Source organism: Acaromyces ingoldii (genome assembly GCF_003144295.1).
Source record: "Acaromyces ingoldii strain MCA 4198 unplaced genomic scaffold FA10scaffold_1, whole genome shotgun sequence".
NCBI lineage: Eukaryota > Fungi > Basidiomycota > Exobasidiomycetes > Exobasidiales > Cryptobasidiaceae > Acaromyces > Acaromyces ingoldii.
The window spans coordinates 3,497,269-3,520,272 of record NW_020290247.1 but is presented as its reverse complement, the minus strand read 5'-3'; the positions used below and the strand labels follow the sequence as shown (position 1 = coordinate 3,520,272).

At 58.0% G+C, this 23,004-nt stretch overlaps 8 protein-coding genes across 8 annotated transcripts; 5 read left to right on the top strand and 3 right to left on the bottom strand.

The window, feature by feature from the left end:
- Positions 1 to 249: 249 nt before the first annotated feature.
- Positions 250 to 4,865, top strand: FA10DRAFT_264603 (hypothetical protein). The gene is made up of 2 exons (XM_025520712.1): positions 250 to 3,604; positions 3,674 to 4,865. The coding sequence occupies exons 1-2, from the start codon at positions 664 to 666 to the stop codon at positions 4,741 to 4,743; spliced, it is 4,011 nt and encodes a 1,336-aa protein (XP_025381205.1). The 5' UTR covers positions 250 to 663; the 3' UTR covers positions 4,744 to 4,865.
- A 41-nt stretch (positions 4,866 to 4,906) lies between these two features.
- Positions 4,907 to 6,941, bottom strand: FA10DRAFT_38887 (hypothetical protein). The gene is made up of 2 exons (XM_025525458.1): positions 6,806 to 6,941; positions 4,907 to 6,740 (listed from the first exon to the last, which is right to left on the bottom strand). Exons 1-2 carry the CDS (start codon positions 6,807 to 6,809, stop codon positions 5,071 to 5,073), a joined length of 1,674 nt encoding a protein of 557 aa, XP_025381204.1. The 5' UTR covers positions 6,810 to 6,941; the 3' UTR covers positions 4,907 to 5,070.
- A 1,434-nt stretch (positions 6,942 to 8,375) lies between these two features.
- Positions 8,376 to 9,067, top strand: FA10DRAFT_264601 (hypothetical protein). The gene has a single exon (XM_025520711.1). It carries the CDS (start codon positions 8,481 to 8,483, stop codon positions 8,724 to 8,726), a length of 246 nt encoding a protein of 81 aa, XP_025381203.1. The 5' UTR covers positions 8,376 to 8,480; the 3' UTR covers positions 8,727 to 9,067.
- A 3,579-nt stretch (positions 9,068 to 12,646) lies between these two features.
- On the bottom strand, positions 12,647 to 14,146 carry FA10DRAFT_270904 (acyl-CoA dehydrogenase NM domain-like protein; the record flags this gene model as incomplete). Its single annotated transcript, XM_025523079.1, has 3 exons — positions 12,647 to 13,020; positions 13,101 to 13,486; positions 13,569 to 14,146. The coding sequence occupies 3 exons, from the start codon at positions 14,144 to 14,146 to the stop codon at positions 12,647 to 12,649; spliced, it is 1,338 nt and encodes a 445-aa protein (XP_025381202.1).
- Positions 14,147 to 14,526: 380 nt separating this feature from the next.
- FA10DRAFT_299327 (hypothetical protein) lies at positions 14,527 to 16,318 on the top strand (the record flags this gene model as incomplete). Its single annotated transcript, XM_025524711.1, has 4 exons — positions 14,527 to 15,065; positions 15,151 to 15,543; positions 15,623 to 16,120; positions 16,183 to 16,318. Exons 1-4 carry the CDS (start codon positions 14,659 to 14,661, stop codon positions 16,316 to 16,318), a joined length of 1,434 nt encoding a protein of 477 aa, XP_025381201.1. The 5' UTR covers positions 14,527 to 14,658.
- Positions 16,319 to 16,989: 671 nt separating this feature from the next.
- On the top strand, positions 16,990 to 19,219 carry FA10DRAFT_226353 (kinase-like protein; the record flags this gene model as incomplete). The annotated part of the gene is made up of 2 exons (XM_025518687.1): positions 16,990 to 17,173; positions 17,271 to 19,219. The coding sequence occupies 2 exons, from the start codon at positions 16,990 to 16,992 to the stop codon at positions 19,217 to 19,219; spliced, it is 2,133 nt and encodes a 710-aa protein (XP_025381200.1).
- A 181-nt stretch (positions 19,220 to 19,400) lies between these two features.
- On the bottom strand, positions 19,401 to 21,197 carry FA10DRAFT_38509 (hypothetical protein). The gene is made up of 2 exons (XM_025525457.1): positions 20,728 to 21,197; positions 19,401 to 20,671 (listed from the first exon to the last, which is right to left on the bottom strand). The coding sequence occupies exons 1-2, from the start codon at positions 21,010 to 21,012 to the stop codon at positions 19,583 to 19,585; spliced, it is 1,374 nt and encodes a 457-aa protein (XP_025381199.1). The 5' UTR covers positions 21,013 to 21,197; the 3' UTR covers positions 19,401 to 19,582.
- On the top strand, positions 21,109 to 22,729 carry FA10DRAFT_264596 (hypothetical protein). The gene is made up of 2 exons (XM_025520710.1): positions 21,109 to 21,346; positions 21,418 to 22,729. Exons 1-2 carry the CDS (start codon positions 21,298 to 21,300, stop codon positions 22,560 to 22,562), a joined length of 1,194 nt encoding a protein of 397 aa, XP_025381198.1. The 5' UTR covers positions 21,109 to 21,297; the 3' UTR covers positions 22,563 to 22,729.
- Positions 22,730 to 23,004: the final 275 nt, after the last annotated feature.

The window sequence follows — 23,004 nt, the reverse complement described above, 5'->3', positions numbered from 1 at the left end:
GAGAGAGGGAAGGGCGTCTTGTTATTTGCAAGGCAGACCTCATGGTCTATGCTCTTCAGCACTTCAACAGTCAAAGTGGTCGGCTCAGGGTACCTGCTTGTCCTCGTGGACGCTGCATAGCTGACCTCGACGTCGAATTGCACCGATGAGTTGCCCTGGTCCGTACCTGGGCGTTGAATTTACGCCCACCGAGCCGCACGCGGTCATTACAGCTCGGAATTTTTGGACTTGATCTTTATTCATTACACATTGCTATTTTCAGACTATATACGACCAATCCATCCCCACCGATCAACTCTCCAGCGTGTGTCGCGCAATAGTTCGAAGAGGCGGCCTTCCCTCAACTGGCGACACAGCTGCTGTCCTTCCTTTCGCGCCTCTCTCCCCCGGTGCATACCCTGCCTGCAAAATTGACCGAGGGAAGAGGAAGACCGAGGAAATCGAGCGCAGTAACTCAGTCTCGCCGCCCCTCTAATCGTCCTCCGCCCAACGTGCTGCAGCGACAGAAGGCGGCCGACCATGCTGTGTAATCCACCGTGATCCAGCACACTGTCTCAGCTTTGTTGCCCCCCTCCACTATTCTCGCCCTCTCATCCCCTAGAGCAAATTCCGAGGCCAAAACCTCAGCCAAAGTGGCCGGCGTCAAATTGGTTGGGAGCGAGAATGACAAATCAGGACGAGCGTGCGTCTGGCCGCGCTTCCCGTGTCGAGGCACAGCGGCACTCTTGGGCTCCTCGATGGGCTCGAAACTGGCTGGGGCTGAAAGAAGACGAAGCCACGAGCAAGGGTGATGCAGAGCGACCAAAGGCAGCACCGGCTCTCGCTGCCCGCAACGTGGCAGAAGCGAATATAGAGACAGAGGCCGGACGTGGGAGTGACGATGCACAGGTGGCCAAGGAATCAAAGTCTGGGGCTGTGGCCATTCCAGCTTCAGGCGGCGGCGACAAGAGCAGCGAATATGGCGAGCGCGACAACGAAGATGAAGACGAAGGGGATGACGAAGACGCCGGCTCGTCCACTTCCACCAAGAAGAGGGCAAGGCGAGAGCACAGAAAGCGTTCCGAGAAAGCGTGGTCAAGCTCGGGTAACGAGGCGCCCCTCTCATCGTCATCGCCGCCACGGACGAGCAAGACAAAGAACCTGAAAGCGCTTCTTTCGACATCGTATGGCGAGTTCAACGCCGCCCTTTCCACAGCTGCAGCAGGGCGCAATCAGGCAAGAGCGCCCTCTTCGACCAAGGCAGATCATACACCATCGGGCAGCGAAAGCGAAGACGCCCGTCGGGCGCCTGCTGGGGTCGGTCAGACACTAGGCCAAAGCGTGAGGGCGCTGCAAGAGAGGTATTCTCTACGCAGGGAAGCCAGCCAGACTTTCAAGACCATGAGGGATGGCTCTTCGTCTCACCGACGTTCTATCTCTTCATCGAGTGGTGACAAGGTCAGCGCACACTCTGCCGATGTTCAAGCCTCTGATCAGTCTGGAGATGTTCTCAGTGGATCGGCCACACCAGGATCCGCGGCTGCCCAACCCGCAGCCGAAGGAAGTGCGATTGGGGCAGACATTGTTCCTGAGTCGCTGCGCAAGGGCGAAGCCATGCTCAAGGTCACCCAAAAGAAAGTCATGCAGCGCATCTTTCGTCTCGATGCTGACCGTGGTCAAATATTGTGGGAAAGCAAGAAGAACAATAAGGTGAACCTTGAGTCCATTCGAGAGGTCCGTACGGGCGCCGACGCCTCGTCCTGCCGTACCTCGCTCTCCATCTCAGCGGCGCACGAGCCGCGATGGATCTCCATCATCTACCAGACCGGTGGCATTTACAAGGCTCTGCATCTCATTGCCCTCTCCGACGAGTCGCTGGGACGGTGGCGAGACACGTTGACGGCCATGCAAGACCAACGCAAGCTCCTCATGTCGGGGGTCGACATGCTCGATCAGCGCCAGAATGTATGGCTGCGACAGCATTGGAAGGCTGCCGATGCGTCTCAAGATGAGAAGCTCGACTTCAACGAGGTGGTACGGCTCTGTCGTCGGTTAGGAATCGAGAGCTCGCGTATGGAGCTTCGCGTGCGCTTTACTGAGGCAGACGTCCATGCCAAGGGCCACCTCGATTTTGAAGCCTTTCAACGCTTCGTCAATTTCCTCAAACGGCGAGAAGATCTCGAGGCAATCTTTATCAGGCTTTCCGACATTACGTTTGACCGTGGCTCAAGCGACGTCGAAGAAGGGACCGCGGCGCACCTGGACCTGGACAGACGCCGAAAAGGGTTGCAGCGCAACGGAAGCACCTGTAGCATGAGCGAGGCCGCATTTGCTGATTTTGTCAGACGCGAACAGGGTCACGAAGAGGTGCGAGACGATATCATGTCATTGCTCTTCTCCAAGTACCGAGACCTAGATAAGTCGGCAGTCGTTCTCGACGGCTTCATCAATTTCCTCAAATCATCGGAAAATGCAGTCCTCGCCGACAACAACCCGCTGGCCACATGCAGCAAGTGGCTTAAAAGGAAGGCGCTTCCAACAGCAGAGGAGCAAAAGACGCGGGCCTCAGCACAGACGACTGAAGAACTTCTCGCTGTCGGCTCTCGTGAAGCCCAGCCTTTGAGCGGTGTTTCCGGCGCAGACAAATTGACGCAGGACATGACAAAACCCCTGAGCGAGTATTTTATCAGCTCGAGCCACAACACGTACCTCGTCGGTGGCCAGTGGAAGGGCGACAGTACCGTTGAGGGCTACATACGCGCCCTTCAGCAAGGCGCCAGGTCTGTGGAACTCGACTGCTGGGATGGCGCCAACAACGAGCCTCAAATCACGCACGGGCGAACGCTTACGAGCAAGGTTCCTTTTCGCGATGTCATCGTCGCCATCGGCCGTTATGCATTTGTTGCTTCGCCCTACCCGTTGATCCTCTCACTCGAGGTTCACAACGATCTTGCCCAGCAAGACGTCATTGCTCAGATTCTTAAGACGACCCTAGGCGATAAGCTTCTGACAGCGAAGCTCGCCAATCGCGATGGAATGAGTGACTTGCCAAGTCCAGAAGAGCTAAAGGGAAAGATTCTCGTCAAGGCCAAAAATCTCTTCCTCGTGGACCCCGATCGTGAATCAAGCGACGTCGTTAAGGAAGCCGTTTTGGCCGATGCGGGCTCTTCCTCGGCGACGAACACTGCCGATTCCGACAGCGACAACCTTCTTTCGCAAGGACGCAATCTGGTCCGCTCTGTGGCGGCTAAGCGGAGGCATGCTCAGGAAGCCAAAACGGACCTCTATGGCTCCACCACGAAGGGCGCGAGCGGTGCGCAAAACAAGATGCTGATGTCCACTGCTCTTGCCTCACTCCTCGTCTATACTGTTGGTGTTAAGCACCGAGGCATCAACAAGAAAGAAAAGTACGCAGTCGAGCACATGATCTCCATCTCTGAAAAAACGGCCATCAAGTACGCTCGAAGCGCGCCCGAGGACCTCGCAAAGCACAATCTCGACCACTTGACCCGTGTCTATCCGAGCATGTCGAGCATCGCCCGGCTCCATGCGAGCGCAAATTTTTTGCCGTTGCACATGTGGGCGACCGGCTGTCAGCTGGTCGCTCTCAACTGGCAGACCCTGGGTATGTCTTTGGATCTAGTCCGTGCTCCGGTGCCATTCACAGAAAGGCTAATCACCCGTCCTCTTTCAGACTTTGGCTTCGAGATGAACCAAGCACTCTTTTCGCGAAACGGTCGGTGTGGCTACGTGCTAAAGCCTCACGCGCTGCGGAACCGAGACGATCTCAAAAACTTTGGTGGTGCTCGGCTGCGTTTGGCGCTGGATGTCACAGTCGTGTCCGCCCAGCAATTGCCCCGATTCCGGGATGCTGCCAAGGATAAGGAGTGTGAGGATGGCGACGTCATCGACCCGTTCGTTGCCATCTCTTTGAGCTTGCCCGATAGCTGGGGAAGGCAAACAACCAAGGCTTCTGTCTCCGGCAGTAGACCCTCAAATGCTCGAGACGCTGAGTCGATGGGCATCAAGGCACTCATCAAGGAAGCCTACAGCTCTTCGCCACAAATGCCTACGGTTCCGCTCGCTGGCGTGACTTCCGAAGAGGTGCCGATTGCTACTGCTCCCAAGCACTCCAATCCGTCGAGCTCAACCCCAACGAACGTTCCTCCATCCCGAACCATCTCCAGGGCCCGGACTTATACCATCTATGGGAATGGCTTCAACCCGATCTGGGATCAGACTCTGTCAATCGAGTTCGAGGTTCCAGCCGGCTCTTCGGTCGCCTGTCAGCTCCTTAGAGAGAGTCTCGAGGCAGAGCTCACCAACAGCCGGGGCTCAATCGCCCTGGACTCGGTACAACAGACAGAGACGCTTACACGAGGCTTGCTTGATCTCGTATTCGTCCGCTTTGAGGTGTGCGAAGACGACTCGTCGCCGGCAAGCTCGACTGCTAGTTCCAGCACGGCCGATGTCACAGCCGAGACGGGCGCAGGCAGTAGTGAGGCAGGCGCTGGGAGTGGTGGCCCATCCGAAGCTGCTACCAATCCATCTTCGACACTGTCGTCGACATCCTCTTCAACGACGACATTGGCTGCATATACAATTCCGCTCGGCTCGATGCAGCGCGGGTACAGGCATTTGCCCTTGCACGACGCCCAGCTGTCTCAGTACCTCTTCTCGACACTCTTTATTCGGAGCCGACTCCGGTTCCTCGGCATGGCAAACGGACCGGCTCCGGCCTTGAAGACGTCGACAACATTTTGATCTCACTATCTAATGGCCTGCCTCTTTGTACAAATATCGCTTCCTCTGCTTCTCGCTCTTCAAAATTCCTCTCCCTACTTACATGCTGTATTAATTACCCAATAATCACACCTCAAGAAGATAAAATTGGCAAAGGAAGGATTGTGTTCGACATTGACAAGATGGTGAGGAGAAGAAGACAGTATGAGCAAGCAGAGAGAAGAGAGAATAGATAGACAAATGGAGGACCGGAGAGAGAACGAGAGAGATGGCTTAGTTACATACAGTAGATGAGGAAGGCAAGGCACAACGAGAAAGGAGAAATTCGAGCGCTGTGTAGGAGTCTCTTCAACGAGCCATGCCGAGGGCAGCTGACTCCCTTTCCCGGCTCTTTGCCGACCGGCCGTGGCCGTTGGGGCTTGTCCCGCCGCCGTTTGTGTTTGTGTTCCGGCGCCCGAACCGACCAAAGATGCTTCCACTCCGGCTCATGTTCGCGGCTCCGGGAGAGCCTGGCGACGAGCCTCCGCTGCGAGCCGCTGACGAGGCAAATGCGGGATCGTCGTAGCTCTGCGTCGCGGAAGGAATATTTTCGTATTCGTCTTCGTCGAGGCGCGGGCTAGCGCCGTTGCCCGAACCAGCCCTGAGGGTACCGCTTCGGCCAAGATTGCCATCATGGGCTCTGGGCATCGAAGGAGGCTGCGGCACCGAGGGAGAATGGCGATGTTGTCGATTGTTGTGGCGCTGGGCGGCGGCGCGGGCTGCCGACTGAGTCGATGACATGCCGGACATTTCGACGACGTCATCATCAGGTGGGGGCACGTTGCCGTACTGCCGTGCACTCTTGATGCGTTTGATGAGACTCTTTGACCGCTTTGGACCGTTGTGATTGTTGTCTCCCATAGCGCGCTCGCCGACGCCCATGTCTTCGATCTTCGCATCTGCGGGCGCCTTGCCCGTCAGGACAGCCTCCATATCGAAGACGCTCGAGGCAGCCGAGGCGGGGCCCGAGCCGCCACTAGGTGCACCCAGGTTGCTGCGAGAAGCTGGCTGTGCAAAGTCCTGCCATGGCTCTGATGACACGCCCCAGATGTCTGCGTGCGGGTTGGCGGCATCCGCTCGTCCCTTGTTCGTCGTCGAAGCTTGGTGGAAGTAGCCTTGGTTGTGGTATGCTCGCTCGGCATCGACGTCGCGGTCCACGCTGCTGTGCGACGCCACGCTAGCATCGGTGCCATCAAGTTCTGAAGGCGTTGCCTGAAAAGTGGTATCGTCAATGTTGAGCAAGGGAAGGGGCGCAGTTTGACTTCGCCTGCTGGGATTGGACGAGGATGTGGTTGTCCTACTGTTGAGCCCAGCGTCCTTGCCATCGTCCAATTCGCCAGCATTGTCGTTCATCTTCCGCCTTGTTGCTGCTGCAAGCGGCGAGAGACCAGGACGGTTGCCAGCACGCGCGTTGGAGGCGCCTCCCCGGTTGATGGGCGCGCCAGTCATGGGGTCGATGTTCGGATCGAAGGCCATGACGGGGGCCTTTTTCGAGTTGCGGTTATTGTGAGGCGAACAGGCATCATAGGGCGAGTCGTGGTGGAACAAGCTGCCGTTGAGGCCCGAGAGATCGAGTCGATCAATGACATCCATGCGGGACGAGTTGTATGCGCTCTTGCCAATCTCGCGATTCATCCTCTTCTCCTTCTCCCTCCTCTTTGCTTCCTTCTCTTCGGCCGTCTGGCGCTTAAAGGCGTTGGCAAACTTGGCCCCCATGCCATGCTTTGCGACTGGCGGAGGTGCTTTAGGATTTCGCGAAGCGGGCCCGAGGGGATCGAAGTCCTCCTTTGTGGGCACCGCAGGCGCCTGCTCATTTGCAGCCATTGGTGACGCGCCACTGTAGGCGGCTGCAGAGGAGTCTGGGATGACTGCGGGACCAGACCCTCGAGAATATTCGCCAGTGCTGGGGGCGACGGTGACTACGTCGGAGAGAGCGGCGAGAACGGCTTCTTGACCACCAGATGGACGGCGTTGTCGAGCTAGTTTGGTGGCGCATATCTCGTCAGCTTGGCCCGCCAGCTTTAAACGTCTGCCCGAAACTCACACATGGCCCGAGAGATCTTTCTTTGTGTATCACAGGGGTACTTCCGGCTGGCCTGAAAGGGAGAGGAAGAAGAAGCGCGGAGAGTGTACTTGGCAAGGTGATTGTGTGGCTAAGTGCCAAGAGCAAACGTAGAGATTTCAAAGTAAATAGGCGGCCCGGGGGTCAAAGCCACCAGACGCGAGTGCTTCGGTGGAAAGCAATGCGGACGCACGTTTTCGACTTTGCTGGCGCTGTGGACACGAGAGTGACAGAGGGGTGGCGATGGAACCTAGAAAGGCGCGCCGCGGAGCGGAGAAGATGATGATGGACAAGAAGGCTGATGAAAGCTTTCGCGCGCCTGCCCGCCCGACCTGCTTCCCTCCTGATTCAACAGCCAAGCTGCACTACTGTTGGTTGTCCAACCCACAGCTGTAAATTGCCTCGCTTGTTTGACTACACTTTTCCCCTTTTTCCCCTTAATTTGTAAAGGCTTCTTGAAGCCCGAGCTTTTCATTAGAAACGCTTTAAACCTCCCTGCTAAAAATACACCGACATGCAAGCAGAACGCTATCCCGGGTGGTCCGCGACTGTTGAGTAAACCACATACAAGAAGATGGAGATCGGGTCTTCGAATATGGGTCAGGACTGATCTCTAAGTGGGCGTCGAAGACACCGTCCTGGCTTGCTGCGCTTGCTGGGAGGTCGATATGTCCGTTCCGCCATTGTTTTGCGGCACCGCGACATTCAATGCATTATTAATGTAGCTGCTATGTGCAATGGCGACGCTAGTCCCACCTTGCTGGGGCGCGGCATGCTGCCAACGCGCAACGATGTATCGACGCTGTGCGCTGCAAGGCTGGACTAGACTCTGTCTGACCTCTCTTGCTGCTGTAGCAACGTCGATATAAAGGCAGCTGTCTTCTTCTTTCCCGTTCGCTCCCTTTGCTCGTCGTTGTTGCTCCTTCTATCCCTTCCAACTACATCTTCTTTTACATTGTCGCTGGTCGACATCATAATATTGCACTTCCAACATACTGTGACAGGTCGCCGTCAAGTCTCTTCGCCGGTCGGACTTCGCCTTTTTCAAAGTTTTTTTTTCCGTCATGAGCTGCTCGGACAATCTCCCTCTGCCTCCCCCCTTCACGTTCCTGCCTTTGGACAGACCAAATGGGGATGATCTCTTCAATTACTTCTTCGCCGGACAAGAGCTTGAAGGATCTCGGAGCAGGGAGAAATCAAGCGCTGCAGGCAACCGTTTTCCATTGCTCTCATGCCCTTCCTCGTGCAGAGACTCGCATCTTGACGGCCTCGTTCAGCAGCAATGGCAGCAGCATTGTCACGGTCTCAACTCTCACAACTTGCCTACCAGTGAAAACAATTCTGCGTCGCTTGAGGCTACCGCTACTTGTCGAGCCCTCTTCGGTGATGATGACTACCCGGATTCAGGCCGACGGGAAGTCAGCAAAACTGAGGGTTGGGAGAAGCGATGCCGTGAAGAGAGCATTGAATGCTACAGAGCCCGGCGCGAGATCAGCGACATGCTCCCGAAGCCAACAAACGAGCTGGCCATCCTCGCTTCAATTCTGGTCGTCGGTTGGCCAATCTCCTGGATAGAAGAGACGATCCCCCTTGTCGACGGCTTTTCGGGGCCGACCTCATCGAGATACGTTGATCTCCTCCGAGATCTTAGTTCCCAATGCAAGTCCACGATTTCCCTCACGACTATGCCGGACGAGTCGCCCAAGCGATGGCCACCGTCTCCGTTGCTACCCACCTTGTATTTCGAGGGCGATTCGGCCTCATCTTCAAGGGCAAGAACCGACTCGTGCTCATCATCGTCGATTCGACCCAGATCGACTTCACTCTCTTCGTTGCCGTCATCACATTCACGCTCGTCTCTGCCGTGTACTTCACCAGTGCTACCCAGCGCAGACACGAGTGAAGCGCTCTCTACACCAGCGTCGCCACAGACGAGTTTTTCGGACTTGAGGCGGAGGAAATCGTCATTATTTACGGAAGCCGGTGTCTCTTATCGGTGCCCTGCGCTCCAGTCATTCTCCGAGACCAAAGCTTCTCGAAGGAGCTACACTGATTCATTTGTGACACCCAACGGTCTTTTGGAGAGCCAGGAAGCGAGCAAAAGCTGTATTGTTCTTCCTCGGCGCAATGACGAACATGAAGCCTCTGCACTTCTACAAGCGTCCTCCCTCGACGCTGATGATGTCGCCATTGGCACATACAAAGGCTTACTTAACGAGCATGGACTGGCCTGGGGCTGCGCAGCTACCGCGACATGGAGCGGCATCGAAACTCGCATCGAGAAGATCGAGTTTGGTCGCCGCTTCTTCAGCGACAGCACCCTGTACAGCTGCTGCATACAGGGAAGACATAGCATCGGGCTTTGCGGCAAGAAACCTTCGCCGCGCAAATTTGCCGACTTTGGCAAGGAGTACTACGCGGGCAAGATCGATGTGTCGGGCCCAGTAGCCCAGCCAACGGATGTACCTTCGCTGGAACAGGTGCCAGACGCCACTCCGTTCCTCAGAGAGCCGCTCGACTGTGGCTGCCCGCCCTGGGAACCGAGGAGACTGCGGAGCCTATATCGGATGCGTCCGTATGACCTTGCCGGTAGTAGAGTAGCACAGCTCTCGTCCCGCCTTGAACAATGTCGCAGGGCGTGGGACTGCTCGCAGGCTACTATCACCCTGGTAGATGAGACGGACATGTTCGATCTTCTGGAAGACGGTTTCTGCAAGATGCATCTGCTTCGTCGCGCAAAGAGTATGGCGTCGCACACCATCCGTGAGTCCCAATTGCCCCAGTGCTGCTTCGTGGCGGTACGTGCTGAAGCAATGTCTACCGCAAACAGTCAATCGCAACAATGGCGTCACGATCCGTAATGCGCAAGCAGATTGGCGCTTTCGCAGAAATGGCTCAGGCCTGCGTGGAATGGGATTTTATGCTTCGGTCCCCATCACATCGCCAGATGGGATGCCGCTGGGAACCGTGTCACTCTTTGACGGCAAACCGAGACCGGACAAGGACGAATTCTTCCCAATGAACATGCTCAGAGACGTAGCACGGGAGGCTGGCGCCTTGCTTGAGGATCACTACCGTCGGCATTGGGGTACGAAGATTGCTCGCCTCGCCGACAGCTTTCCTGAGGTTCTTCGAGCGATCAACAATGTTCGATATGAAAAGCCGCGGCGAAGTCGGGATATGACTATTATTAGCCCCGCCGACCGAGATAATGACCACGGCGTCGAAGATGAGCTTCACCGAAAGAAGGGCCTTCGGGTGTCTATCGACGCCGCCAAGGCACTCGACGACGTCATGCGCATCGCGGCTGTAGCGCTTGGGATGGACAATGTATATCTGGCTGCCGTCGAGCTCGGAGACAAGCCCGTTGAGATCGCAGGCGGTCCTGATCCTGTTCCTTACCTCGTCGAGAGCAACTTTGATGCAATCAACAAGAGCGACTCGACGCCCTTCACATTGTCCGAGGGAAACGGCGAGCCGGCATGCGTGACACTGGCCAGCTACCCGACGAGAAGAGAAGGAGAGAAGCTCGATGACGTGAAACATCGTTTTGTCTACGTCTTCCCATCAGACCGGGGTGGACAGAAAGGCGGGTCCGAGGACAAGCATACAAAAAGAGAGACCTATCTCGTGATCCAGAACAGGACAGAGCCCTTCTATTCATCGCCACAATGTCAAGGTCGGAACGAGGGCTCCGAAAGCAGCGGTGTTGACTATTTCCAGCTGGCCGATCCATCTTCAGGACGAAGGAGCAGCAACTTTCGGCCCAAGCCAAATCCCTTTTGCAGCGGGGAAGGCAGAAGCAAGGAGTTTTGGGCGGGGCTCGTGGTGCCCTTTGCGAGAATGCCCGAGTCCGAACGCGAACATGATGCAAGCCTGGAAACATCGACATGGATGCCCCAACGTGCAGGCGCCATGACGGAGAAGGCTGACAGTGTTCAAGACCGGAATCCTGCCGTTGCCTTCGTGATTGGGGCCTGGAGCACTTCGCCCAAGCGTGTGATTGGCTACGAGGATGTCCGGTACCTCCAAGGCCTCGGACCCTTGCTCTTTAATCTTCTCGCGGACATGCGCCGTGATGTCGAACCAATCGCCTCTCGTCCTTTCGGGGTCAACGACACGACGCTGTCGACAGTTCAGAGGGCCTCGGAAGCCGAAAAGGAGCCTCGTGATTCCGACCAGTTATCGGGGTCAGCAACCCGAACCTCGAGTGGTCCATCGAGTACAGCGAGAGATGAGCAGCACTCGGGTTCCTCGACAGCGCCTTCCGCGAGCGGGCAGCAAAGTTCGTACTTTGCTTCACGCAGGTCGTCGGGTTCAGATAGGAGTAGTCAGCGCAGCGACGGTGGAAGATGGTGGAACACTCATGAGAAGGAATATTCGCCCAATCTTTCGACGAGCGAGTCGTCTTTCTCACCGCTGTGCTCGCGAAATGCCTTTCAAAGAGAGCATGTGCTGGGTGACGAGGAAGAAAATTTCGAAGAAATACAGGAGATTGAAGGAGATTGGGAGCAATCTGAAAGATACAAGGAGGCGGAAGGGGAGGTGGCACAAGGAAGTCGCGAAAGTGGTGCACTTGGCATTTCCTTCCCTTGCCCGCCATTGCCGCCCTCTCAACCTTGTGAACAGAGACAGCCGAGAACACCGGCAAGAGGTCCGCGTACAGTAGCAAGTCTGCCATCACACCGCTCAACAAGGCAGCAGCAGCGGATCGCTGAACGATCTCGCCGCCTTCAAGAAGGGCAAGACAATACCCTGATTGCGGGATGGGTGCAACAGGAAGACATTACAGCCCCACAGGAGGCCGACAGGCATCATCGAAGGCAGGACAGCAGTTTGATCCTCTCGGAGGTGATGCGAGCAGAGGACGTTGCCAGCTCGTCTACTCCAAGTCGCCAATTAAGCAACCCAGGTTGGAACAGAAGGTGGACATTTGGCGAGCCCCGTCCTCACATTGAAACACTCACCGCGCAAGATTTTAGTAGTCTGCCTCATGCGGGCGAGTACATCGGTCATCGAAGCCCAGAAGACCAGCTCCCAGGGTCCACCCTTGCGACACGGTCGTCTTCCGGCAGCTCGCTGCAGACGGATGCGTCTGAGTCGCTGCGCAACGACCCGATCTTCTCTATGAATTTTAACAGACTGCTGAATCATGGTGACGTCGGCGAGCGGCAGAACCCACTATCGACACAGCCCGACGAGCAGACGGCAGACATGCCCATAAGCATCGGATCGCCACGTTCCCCGCGCGCTTCGCTATCCTCTGATCCTATACCCTCGATGACGGCGCAAGACGAGACAGCCCTGTCTTTCCTGGACATGAATTCGTCTCCATCGTCTGCCTCTACCACGTTGTCCTCTGATCAAGCTTCATCCTCTGGTCCAAGTGCCCATTCTTGCTCAGATCAGCAACAGCATGTGACCGAAGAAGATACTACGGCACCCACGACGACGCAGACGAGCTTCTTGCATCTTCTGCCTTCGCCTCGCCGTCAGAGGGCCACCTCGTCCTCTTCATCACCTCCGTGCTCGCCCAAGTCACCATTTCCGTCCTCCCCCTCCTCTTCTGCTTCTTCATTGAACGACTCTTGGTATACGGCACCTCTATCACAAAATGCCCACCCAGCCGTGTCTCATGCCAGCAGTCAGAGATCATCTTGAGCCGGGTGCCACTCTCGGACGAGACGGCGATCGATTCATCCGCATAGCACATGTATTTTACTTTTTTTCTGATAGCCCCTTGACAGCCATACAGTCTCAAGGCAGACAATAAGCATTTTTTCCCTCGTAGCCGCATAGGGAGAGAAGGAAACGTTGGCCCTTTTATGTGTACCAAGTGGGCGTAGGCCAGCCATCCTGGCCGGGGCCAAAGAGAGCGTACCTGCCGACTTCTGCGCGCTTGTGCGCAATGGGATCGTGCAGCGAGTGGGTGCGCAGGTCCCTCCAGGCGACGTCGAAGCCGTACTTGCCGCTGACGCTCCGAGCCCCCTGGAGCTCGTAGAGCTTCGAGGTGACGTCGAGACCAAAGTCGACAATGTTGACCTTGGCAGCGGCGACCTGGACGGCCAAGTCTGCGCGCTGCGCCGCCGTCACATTTTGCCGCGGGTTCGTGCCGAGGATCGAGGAGGCCAGCTTGATGGTTTGTGCAATCTGCGCAGACGAGGCCCAAAGACGCGCCTGGAGCGTGCCGTAGCCATCTGTTGATGCAAGGTAAGAGGAAAAGTGTGAGCGATTTCTCTTTTGACGGTGTGTGTGTGTGAAGGAAGAGAAAACCAACCTTGGATGTAAACCTCGTCCGTTCCCCTCGAGGGCGGGTGGGGCTGGTAGGGCCATCCCCTAGTGTTGTTGCGTGTGTATTCGATGCCACGCTGGAGGGCACCCTCTGCGATGCCGAGGTAGAAGCTCGTAAAGACGAGTTGGATTGCGGGCAGGTTCAGGGTGTTGTACGGACCCAAGGGCGTGAACTTGCCGTCGACAAAGCCCAGGGCGTCGCGCCAGTCTGCTTCGACATTGGAGATTGTCACACCGCCAGACTGGGTGCCGCGCATGCCGAGCACATCGACCCACTCGTCGCCATAGACGATGCCCGGTTGCTTGGACAGGACTGGCACAAAGACGTGGGGCGCATCGGCAGCAGCTCCCTCAAAGGACCCCTCGAGAATCCTGTCCGCCATCACATTCTCTCTCATTCAGCAACGGAGAAATAGGCTCAATCGGGGAGGAAGAGGAATAATTTCATACTCACGTCACGTCGCTGACTTTGCTGCCCGTCGAGAATGTCTTTTTGCCGTCAAAGACAATCTTGGCCTTGTCTTGCGGGTGCTGTCGGACCTTGAGATCGCTGTCCCTCGGGTTGACTGCGCCTCCGATAAAGTAGTTCTTCTCAGTGAACTCGGCCTCGAGCCTGGCGCGCTGCTCGTCGGTGCCCACCAGGGCGGCGGCCCAGAACCAAATGTAGTGGTAGCCCAGCAGCTGGGCGAGGGAGCCGTCGCCTTGGGCAACGAGACGGACGACGTGGTAGGCCTCGTTCCAAGTCTGGCCACCGCCGCCCTTAGACGTGGGCCCGAGGAGGGTAACAAGGCCGGCATCCTTGAGGAGCTGCACCTGACGGTTGGGAACGACGTTTCCGCGGTCCCTCACCGCCTCGTCCTGGTGAAGCAGGTCAGCCACCTGCTTGGCACGCTCGTAGTACTCCTCGGGCGTCTTGGGACGTGCGTTGAAGCTTGGGTACGAGACCAGCTCGGGATCCGGCTGGATCCGAGAGGCGCCCTTGGCAGACGCCGGAGGCGGAGGCACAGCTGATGCGCTTGCAGTGGGAGCCATTCTGATATGCAGTAGGAGCGTACGATGAGCAGGATGGGGATGGTAGGTTCGTCAAGAAGAAGGAGCGGGGACGCCTGTTGTTCCTTATAAGCCACTCTCTTCTCTTGTAGCCTCCCTCTCCCAGCAGTCTGCTCCCTCCTAGCATTTTTTGCACACGCACACATTATTGCACCATAGTGTGTCGGGCGCGGCAGCTTCCATAGCCTGTCAAACAAGGCGCAGATTACCGCTCGCGTGGTGAAAAACAAGAGTGGCGGGTCGCCTTAGCGCGCAAAAGTTGCGTGCTCGCCATCCTGGGAAGCCGTAAATTCAATGATGACGTGCTTTGGTGGCCATTTCAACTCTGTCAGCCAGTCCCAGGCGACCGTGTCCAAAGACCGATTGGTGCAGCAATGAGAGCGAGGATGCTTCTTTTTTTTTTGTTACCCAACCGGTTGGCTTGACTCACCTTGGTCGACTCCTCCCATTGAGCAATAGTCTCCAGTAGCAGATCTCCCGTAAAGTGGAAAGAGATGCTGTCCGTCTCGCCTCCTACACACACGGGTGGCTTTGGTCTTGGCGACTTCGAGGAGCTCAAGAGAGCCGCTGCGCTGGCCCTTGTCGCCTCGCCGCACGACGTCGTCCTAGGTGGGGGATGGGACGATGTGGAGAAGGTGCAAGCGTCGACTCCGTCTACATCAGCTTCGCCCGTTGCCTCGTCTTCTGCATCTTTACCTGATGACTCGCCCCCCTCTTCGCCTTCGCCCGAGGGTGTGACGTCGCCCTTGTCGGGCTCAGGCCTCTTGATCAAGTCAAAACACCAGGGGTGGGAGCGCAGCTTCGATCTCGACCACGAGTGGCCCCGACCGCAGATTCAAGAGCCCGACGAGGTTCTGATCCGCAACGTCACCGCCGGCCTGAACCCCGTCGATTTCAAGAGGTGCGTCTAGAGCATGAACTGAACTTTTGTGGTCCTTTTGTGTCCCATGTGCCCCATGAGATTGATCCCCTATTGGTCCCTACAGCATCTTGTACAACTTTGGCATCCCCGACACGCCTTGGGTCCTGGGGCGAGATGTGGCAGGCATCGTCGAAGAGGTGGGCGCGAACGTGACGGATTTGTCCGTCGGTCAGCGGGTGTGGACGTGCGCCGACTCGCGCGACGTCCGGGCAGGGGCCTATCAGACGTACTGCATCGCCCGACGGACCCACGTTGGGTCGTACGACACGGACAGCGTGTCGGACGACGAGGCAGCCACGCTTGGCACTGGCCTCGTGACGGCAGCCATCGCTGCCTACTGGTTTTTCCAGTGGAATAGGCCTGCCTCGCTGGGTGGGGGCAAGATGCCAAGAAAGGGAAACGAGGGTGCCGCGAGTGAAAAGGCACACACACCGGAGAAAGGCGCACCTTGGGTTCTGTGAGTTGGCATCAGCCTTTGCGCTGAAGGCCACCGCCTCATGTCCAGCTCACATCTGGTTCTCCTTCTCTTCTCTTAGCATTTACGGTGGAGGCTCAATCACTGGCATCTACATGGCGCAGCTCGCGAGATTAGCAGGGCTGCGGACAATTGCCATCGCTTCGCCATCGAACTTCGACTATCTGACGTCAGATAGTATCGGCGTCACCGAATGTGTGGACAGATACCTGAGCGAGCAAGAACTCAGCTCCAAGATCGACGACATCACCGGGGACCATGGTCTTTCCTACGTCCTCGACTGCGTTGGGTCAAAAACGGCCACAATGTGCGAGAAAATTGCAAGGCAAAGGGGACAAGGCGATGCAGAGATGATCTGCCTGGCTGGCAATCCAAAGAGCGAGGGTCTGCCAGAGGGAACGCGCAAAGTCGTCGTCCATCGCATCAGCTTTTCGACGACTTTTTACGGCGACGACGTCTTTGCGACAAAGGTCATGGCTGATCTGGACGAGCTGCTTCGGACAAGCCAACTCAACTCTGTCCGGCCTCACCTGGTGGAAGATGGCTTGGCTGGTGTCAGGTGAGCTTACACGGTCCTCTTAGCTGAAAAAGACTTTGCATGGTGCTGACGGCGCACAAAAGGCGGGGGTTGGAGGCATTGCGAGATGGAGCGGCGCCTCGGGCAAAGAAGCTCGTTGTCCGAATCAGCGAGACCCCGTCGGCCCATCTCACCCACTTGGGCGTTCGTGCTGAGCTGGGCTGGAACGGAGTTGTATGATATCAGGAGGCATGATGCTCGAATCTGCTCCCGGGTTCAAGGTTGTCCTAGCCTGTCCTAGCCCTACTCTTGCCTTTCAAGTCATTTTGCGATGCTTAATTTGCCAGCCAAGCGAAGGCCAACAATAGAGCAGAGACTTTCAATTCAATAGTCTATATTCAAACCTCAATTCTTCCCACCCCCGTCCCGCTAGCAAGAATAGTCGAGCGCCAACTTTGACTTTTGTCCATCTCAGTCGACGTTACCTGGATCTCTCCTTCGCTTTCGCTTTCGCTTTCCCTTCAGCCCGAATCCTTCTCCGCTCACTCCTCGCAACAGGCTCGAGGCGACCGACAACTTATTTTTCCTCAGCAGACGCTTGACGTTTACGAGAACCCATCCCATTCCTCTCCTTCGTTTGGCAGAGCCAGTCGCAAGGCGTCCCTCGTCCTCAGGAGTGCTGTGCACCCGACTTGCTTCTTCCCTCCCTCCCGCCTTCGACCCTCGCATCAAAGCGTCGGACTTCAGAGCATCTAGAGAGAGAAAGAAGAAAGAGTCCAGAAATGGCTTATAGAAATGGAGCAGGTGGTGGCGGCGGCGGTGGTGGTGGTGCAGGAGCAGGAGCAGGAGCAGGAGGAGCCGGCCTGCGTGGACTGAGCCCCGTTCCGCCGAGCCCGGGAGGGTATCAGCACATGCCTCAGGTGCAGCAACCTTCGCTCAACGCGTACGGTGCGCAGTATGCGCCTCAGGGCGCCTACGGCGGCGCAGCGTCCCCCGGCGGCGGCGGCGGTGCTGGTGGTCCTGTGCTCGGCGGCGGCAGCGGTGTGCCACAGTACGGCTTCACTCCCGGCCAGGGCGGTTTTGCTGCCAATCAGGGTGAGCCATTGAACTGAACTGTTTTGCCGAGATGGCTCTTCTCATGGAACGCTGAACCTGGTGCTGACTCCTCCCTTGGCTGCCCTTTCCTACACAGCATACGCACAGCAGCAGTACCAGCCCCAGGCGTCGGCCGCTCTCCAGGCGCAGATCCAGGCGGCCGCACTGGCAGCCCAGGCCCAGGCTCCCCCTTCGCAGCTCCAGCATCCAGCGATGCAGCAGGCCGCTCAGATCCACCAGCAGCAGGTCCAGGCAGCCCATGCGGCACAGATGCAGCAGATGCAGCAGCAGCAGCAGCAGCAGCAACAGGGTCTGTATGCTCCTCAGGGACAGGGCTATGGTGGCGCGAGCAGCCCAGTGAATCGCAGCCCGAGTCCCAACTATGGTGCCGGCCGAGTCAGCCCGGGACAGCAACAGCAGCAGCAGTACCAGCAGCAGCAACAACAACAACAGCAACAGCAGCAGCAGCAGCAGCAGCAAATGGCCTATCAGCAACAGCAGCAGCAGAAGCAGCGACAGGATCAGCCGATGCAAGGCGTGCAATCAACGTCGTCGCCCAACGGAAGCCACGACAGCAACCGGAGCCTTGCGGCATCGAGTGCGAGCGACAAGGGCGCAGACTACGTCTATTTCGAGAGGAGCACCGCGGGAATGAGCAAGACGACACTCGATGCTGCCACAGGGGCCAAGCTCAAGCTCGAGCACTTTTACAAGGTCGCTGTCGAACAGGCGATTGAGCGCAGCAACCGCCGTGTCGAGCTCGAGAAGCGCTTGGCGAACCCACCGGACGGCGTCCACCTCTCCGATGACCGAAAGGCGAGGCAGCTGGCCTCGCTGGGGAGAAAGGAGTCTGGGTTCTTGCGCCTCAGGAGGACCCGGCTGGGCCTCGACGATTTCCGGACCGTAAAGGTGATTGGAAAGGGCGCATTCGGAGAGGTTCGCGTCGTCCAAAAGGTCGACACGGGCAAGATCTACGCCATGAAGACGCTCAAGAAGGCAGAGATGTTCAAAAAGGACCAGCTGGCCCACGTCCGAGCAGAGAGGGATGTCCTGGCCGAGTCCAACTCTCCGTGGGTCGTGCAGCTCTACTACTCGTTCCAGGACTCGCAGTTTCTCTATCTGCTCATGGAGTTCCTTCCCGGCGGTGACCTCATGACGATGTTGATCAAGTACGACACCTTTTCCGAGGATGTGACCAGGTTTTACATGGCTGAATGCGTCTTGGCGCTCGAGGGGATTCACAAGCTCGGTTTCATCCATCGCGACATCAAGCCGGACAACATCCTCATCGACCAGAAGGGACACATCAAGCTGTCCGACTTTGGCCTTTCGACGGGCTTTCACAAGCAGCACGATAGCGCATACTACCAGCGCCTGCTTGACTCGGCCAACCCGCAGAATCAGCAGCAGTCTGGGCGCAACTCGGTGGCCGTCAACAGCATCACCCTCACCCTGTCGAGCAAGGACACAATTGCGACGTGGAAGGCCAATCGGAGGAAGCTGGCCTACAGCACCGTCGGCACGCCAGACTACATTGCGCCCGAAATCTTCCTGCAGCAGGGCTACGGCCAGGAGTGTGACTGGTGGAGCCTGGGCGCCATCATGTTCGAGTGTCTGTGCGGCTACCCACCATTCTGCTCCGACAATGCCCACCAGACGTACAAGAAAATCTTGGGCCTGGAGTGGACCTTCCCCGACGATGTCCATCTCTCGCACGAGGCTATTGACCTCATCAAGCGGCTCCTCTGTCCCGCCGAACACCGTCTTGGCTCGCACGGTGGTGCCAAAGAGCTGCGGGAGCACTCGTTCTTTGCAGGAGTCGACTTTGACAGCATCCGGAGCATCGAGGCGCCGTTTGTGCCTTCGCTCAAGAGCATCACCGACACGAGCTACTTCCCGGTGGAAGATTACAACGACGTGCCGGAGATGCCCGCGGGGGCGGAGCCGGGCGCCACAACCTCCGGCGGCGCAGGCGGAGACAACAAGGACCTGGCCTTTATGGGCTACACCTACCGTCGCTTTGAGCGAAACGCCGATCATCTCTGATGTTTTGACAATCTCTCCCTCTTTCCTCATCGGTTCTCATGTGTATTTTCTCCCCTCTTTCCCCCCCTCTCTCTATCTCTTCCTGCCGCTCATCTTCCTCATTCCCAGACTCTTTTCGCGGCGCTCCATCTCCTCTCCTATCCCCTTTCCTCCCTCTCTCCAGCACGGACGGTCCGTCAAGTCATCTCACAGTCACACCAGCTATCCCATCTCTCTCTCCCCCTTCTCTTGCCCCTTTCCACCCTCATGACCATGGCTCTCAATGACAATGTCTCTCCTTCACTCAATACTTTTTGGTGGGCGACGGTTGAATAAGATAGAAATACATCATGGCGTTGGAGCTGAAGCAGCACGGCCGCGCCGCTAATCTTGGTTCTGGCTCTGCTGCTGGAGCGTCTCTAGGATCTTTGAAAAGTCAATCTGGCCCATCATGTCTCCGCCCATGCCGCCGGCTCCGTCGCCGGCGCCACCGCTACCGTCATTGTTGCCACTGCTGCCATCTAGACCCGGAAAGCTCGAGAAGTCGAGCATGCTGAGATCCGAAAATGCGCCCGTCCCGTTGCCGTTGCCGTCGGCGCCGGCATGGTTGTGCGACGCGTCGCCGAAGCTGCCGTCAAAGGCGCCCATGAGTGCATTCTGCGTTGGGTTGCTCGACGAGGTGCTGCTATTGTTGTTGTTGTTGTTGCTGTTGCTGCTGATATTGCTATTCTCGGCGCCCAGCCCCGACGAGGCGCCAGAGAGGTCGAGGCCGAGACTGCTGAAATCGAGCGAGTCCCACGGGAAGTTGTTGTCGGCCATCGACGGCATTGGCGCTGCGGCGGCGGCAGCAGCAGCAGCAGCAGTCGGCGTGGAAGAAGACGAGGCCGCTGCCGTCGTTGGCTTCGACGAAGAAGGAGGGATGCCAGTGAGCGATGCGAGCAAGGCTGCGGGGTCGCTCGCGAGTGTCGATGAAGACGCAGCTGCAGCAGGAGGCGCGGCAGCGCTGGAAGAGAGTTGATTTTGCTTCACCGGCGGACTGTCGTCGGTCAAGTCGATTGAATCTTGGCCGGATGTCTCCTGCTTCTTCTGTGCGGGAGCATCCGAGGCAGTGGCCGTGGTCAAGCCAGCGAGCGGAACATCGTCATCCTCGTCATCGTCTCCATCCAGCCGGATGGTCTCTGGGGCCTTTGCTTCCGTCGTGGCTTGCTCCTCCTTCTTGCCCTCGCCCCCTTCTCCTGCCCCGGCACCCGACTCTGCGAGCTTTTCTTTCTCGTCTGTGTCGACCTGCATCGGCTCCTGCTTCGAATCTGATGTGCTCGTCTGCTCCTTCAAGGCTTGCGCCTCCTTTTCTTCCTGTTCTTTTTGCTCTTGTGCCCGTCTGACTTTCGCTTCTTCTTCCAGTCTCATCGCCTCTTCGGCCTCGCGCAGCTTTGCTCTTTCCAGCTCCGCTTCAAGCGCATCCCGAGCAATCGTCTGTCTCGGAAGGTCAGCTTCGTCGTGTGTGGTACGTGCTGAATGACATCACTCACGATCCAGTACTTGAGCTCTCTGACGAGACCGTTGTAGCGCTCAGCCTGCTCCTTGAGCTGCTTGGTGTAGAGCAGCGCTGGTCTCGCGACAGATGGCCCTGCTTCGGCGCCGCGCTTGGCGTTGTGCAGCACCAGGGCTCGGCGTTGGGCCGCAAGTGCTTCGCCCACTTGGGCGATGAGGCTCCGCAAAGTCGCGTCGAGGGCTCGCGTCAGCGCAAGTGCATGCAGCGCCTCGGACCCGTTTGTCCCGTGTCCTGCTGCTGCCGTCTCCATTGCCATTGCCATCGCTATCGCTGTCGCCGTCGCCGGCTGCCACTCTGGTCAAGGAAGTGAGAGAGTCGCTCAAAACGCACAAGCCACTTGGTTGAGCCTGGGTTGCGCCCTTCGCAAATCCAATCCACGTGGAGGCTCAGCCGTCAATCACTGCCACCCGCGTACCTCTTTGTTGCCCTTTCCCAGTCCATTCATCCAGTCGTGCATAACTTCCAACCCCTCTTCAGCGCGCCTTTCTGACTTAAGAGGAGAGAGACAGAGGCTCGTTCGAGTCTTGGACATACCACCGCTTGCAGGATGGATTCGGCCCTACAAGAGCAAATAAGGAAGGGCAAGGGTCTGAAGAGTGAGTCGGCAGATCTCGACGATGCATGTACTGAGCTTAAAGCTGAGCCCTCCTCCATTTTGGTACCACAGAGACGCAAACCAATGACAGATCGAAGCCGGCAGTAGCAGGAGCGGTCGGCGGGAGTGGTGGTGGTGGTGGAGGCAGTGGAGGCTCTGGCCTGGCAAAGGCGCCTCCCGTTCCCGGGGGAGGAGGGGCTGCTGCAGCTCCATCATCAGGTGGCCCTCCTGCGCTCGCTGGGCTGTTCGCAGGAGGTATGCCCAAACTCAAGCCAAGTGGCGGGCCAGGCGCACCGCCTCCTACGGTCCCCGCAGCCCGACCCCCTCGGCCGCCTGGATCGGCTGCACCACCACCACCTGCTCCTCCGGCACCTGCAGCACCTAAACGGCCTGGAGGGGCGCCCCCGCCGCCGCCACCACCACCCGCGCCTGCTTCCAGCGTGGCCACGCCTCCACGAACAGCGCCGCCGCCACCAAGGCCTCCTGGGCGAGGACCACCTGCCCCGACCAGCGCACCTCCTCCGCCGAGACCACCTCCGAGCCTGCCCGGCCGAGCACCGGCAGCTCCTCCGGCCCCTCCTCCCCCTCCTCCTCCAGCATCATCGAGCCCGGCTCCCCCGGCCAGAACCGTTCCACAGGCACCTGCACCGCCAAAGAGACCTGGTGGTGCTGCGCCTCCGCCCCCACCGTCGAGGCCAATGTCCTCCTCCTCGACTGTTGGTCGGACCGTGCCTCCACCACCACCCGGCAGAGGCTCTCCCTCGTCGCCATCAACTGCGGGCCCAACGAGAAGCGTGCCCCCTCCGCCCCCCAGAGCGTCAGCAGCGTCCAGTGCGCCCCCGCCTGCTCCCCCCCGTGCCCCTCCGGCTCCCTCGCGGATGCCAGCTGCGCCGCCTCCACCGGCTCCTCAGCGTGGCCCAGCGGCTCCTCCACCGACGGCTCCATCCCGTGCTCCGGCTGCGCCACCTCCGCCAGCGCCATCTCGTGCACCTGCAACGCCTCCATCTCGTACTCCTGCCGCACCTCCCCCACCGCCTCCGGGCCGAGCGCCACCGCCGACGGCTGCTGCGCCCCCACCTCCCTCTGCCGCTCCACCCGCCCCGTCCTCTCGCGCCAGCCTACAGCCAGTGGCCCGAGCCAATGGGTTTGGTACCGTCGGCAACGGGACTGGAAATGGCACTGCTAGTTCTACCGCCCCATCAGGAAAGAGTGTGTAATCTTCGTCAAGCCCACTACCACATGCTGACATTTTCTCCTCTCTCTCCTAGTTCCCTCGCCACCGCCAACTTCTGGTCACTTGTCATTCCCCACCGCGAGCTCGTTCCCTGCTCCGAGAGCCTTCGACGAGGGACTCAAGAAGAAGTACCCGAGCGGCGCTGGAAGGGGCACCGTCTTTGACTGGACTCGGGTGGGCTAGGGCCGCTGAGAATGAAACGATGTCTGATCTAGTGGCCTTGGCTGCTACTGCAATGTAACAATCCCTTTCTCAGTGCATCCTTTCTCAGTGCATGTAATCCCTGTGGTGTGAAGTGGAAGAGTCCAGTGGTCCAGTGTATGCATCTCCACCCATCAACGTCAACGGAAGACCCGGCTATTCGGAACGCCAAATGCACTCTCACGTGGAGCGGCGGGCAAGAATAAGTAACAAAAAGGAACAAG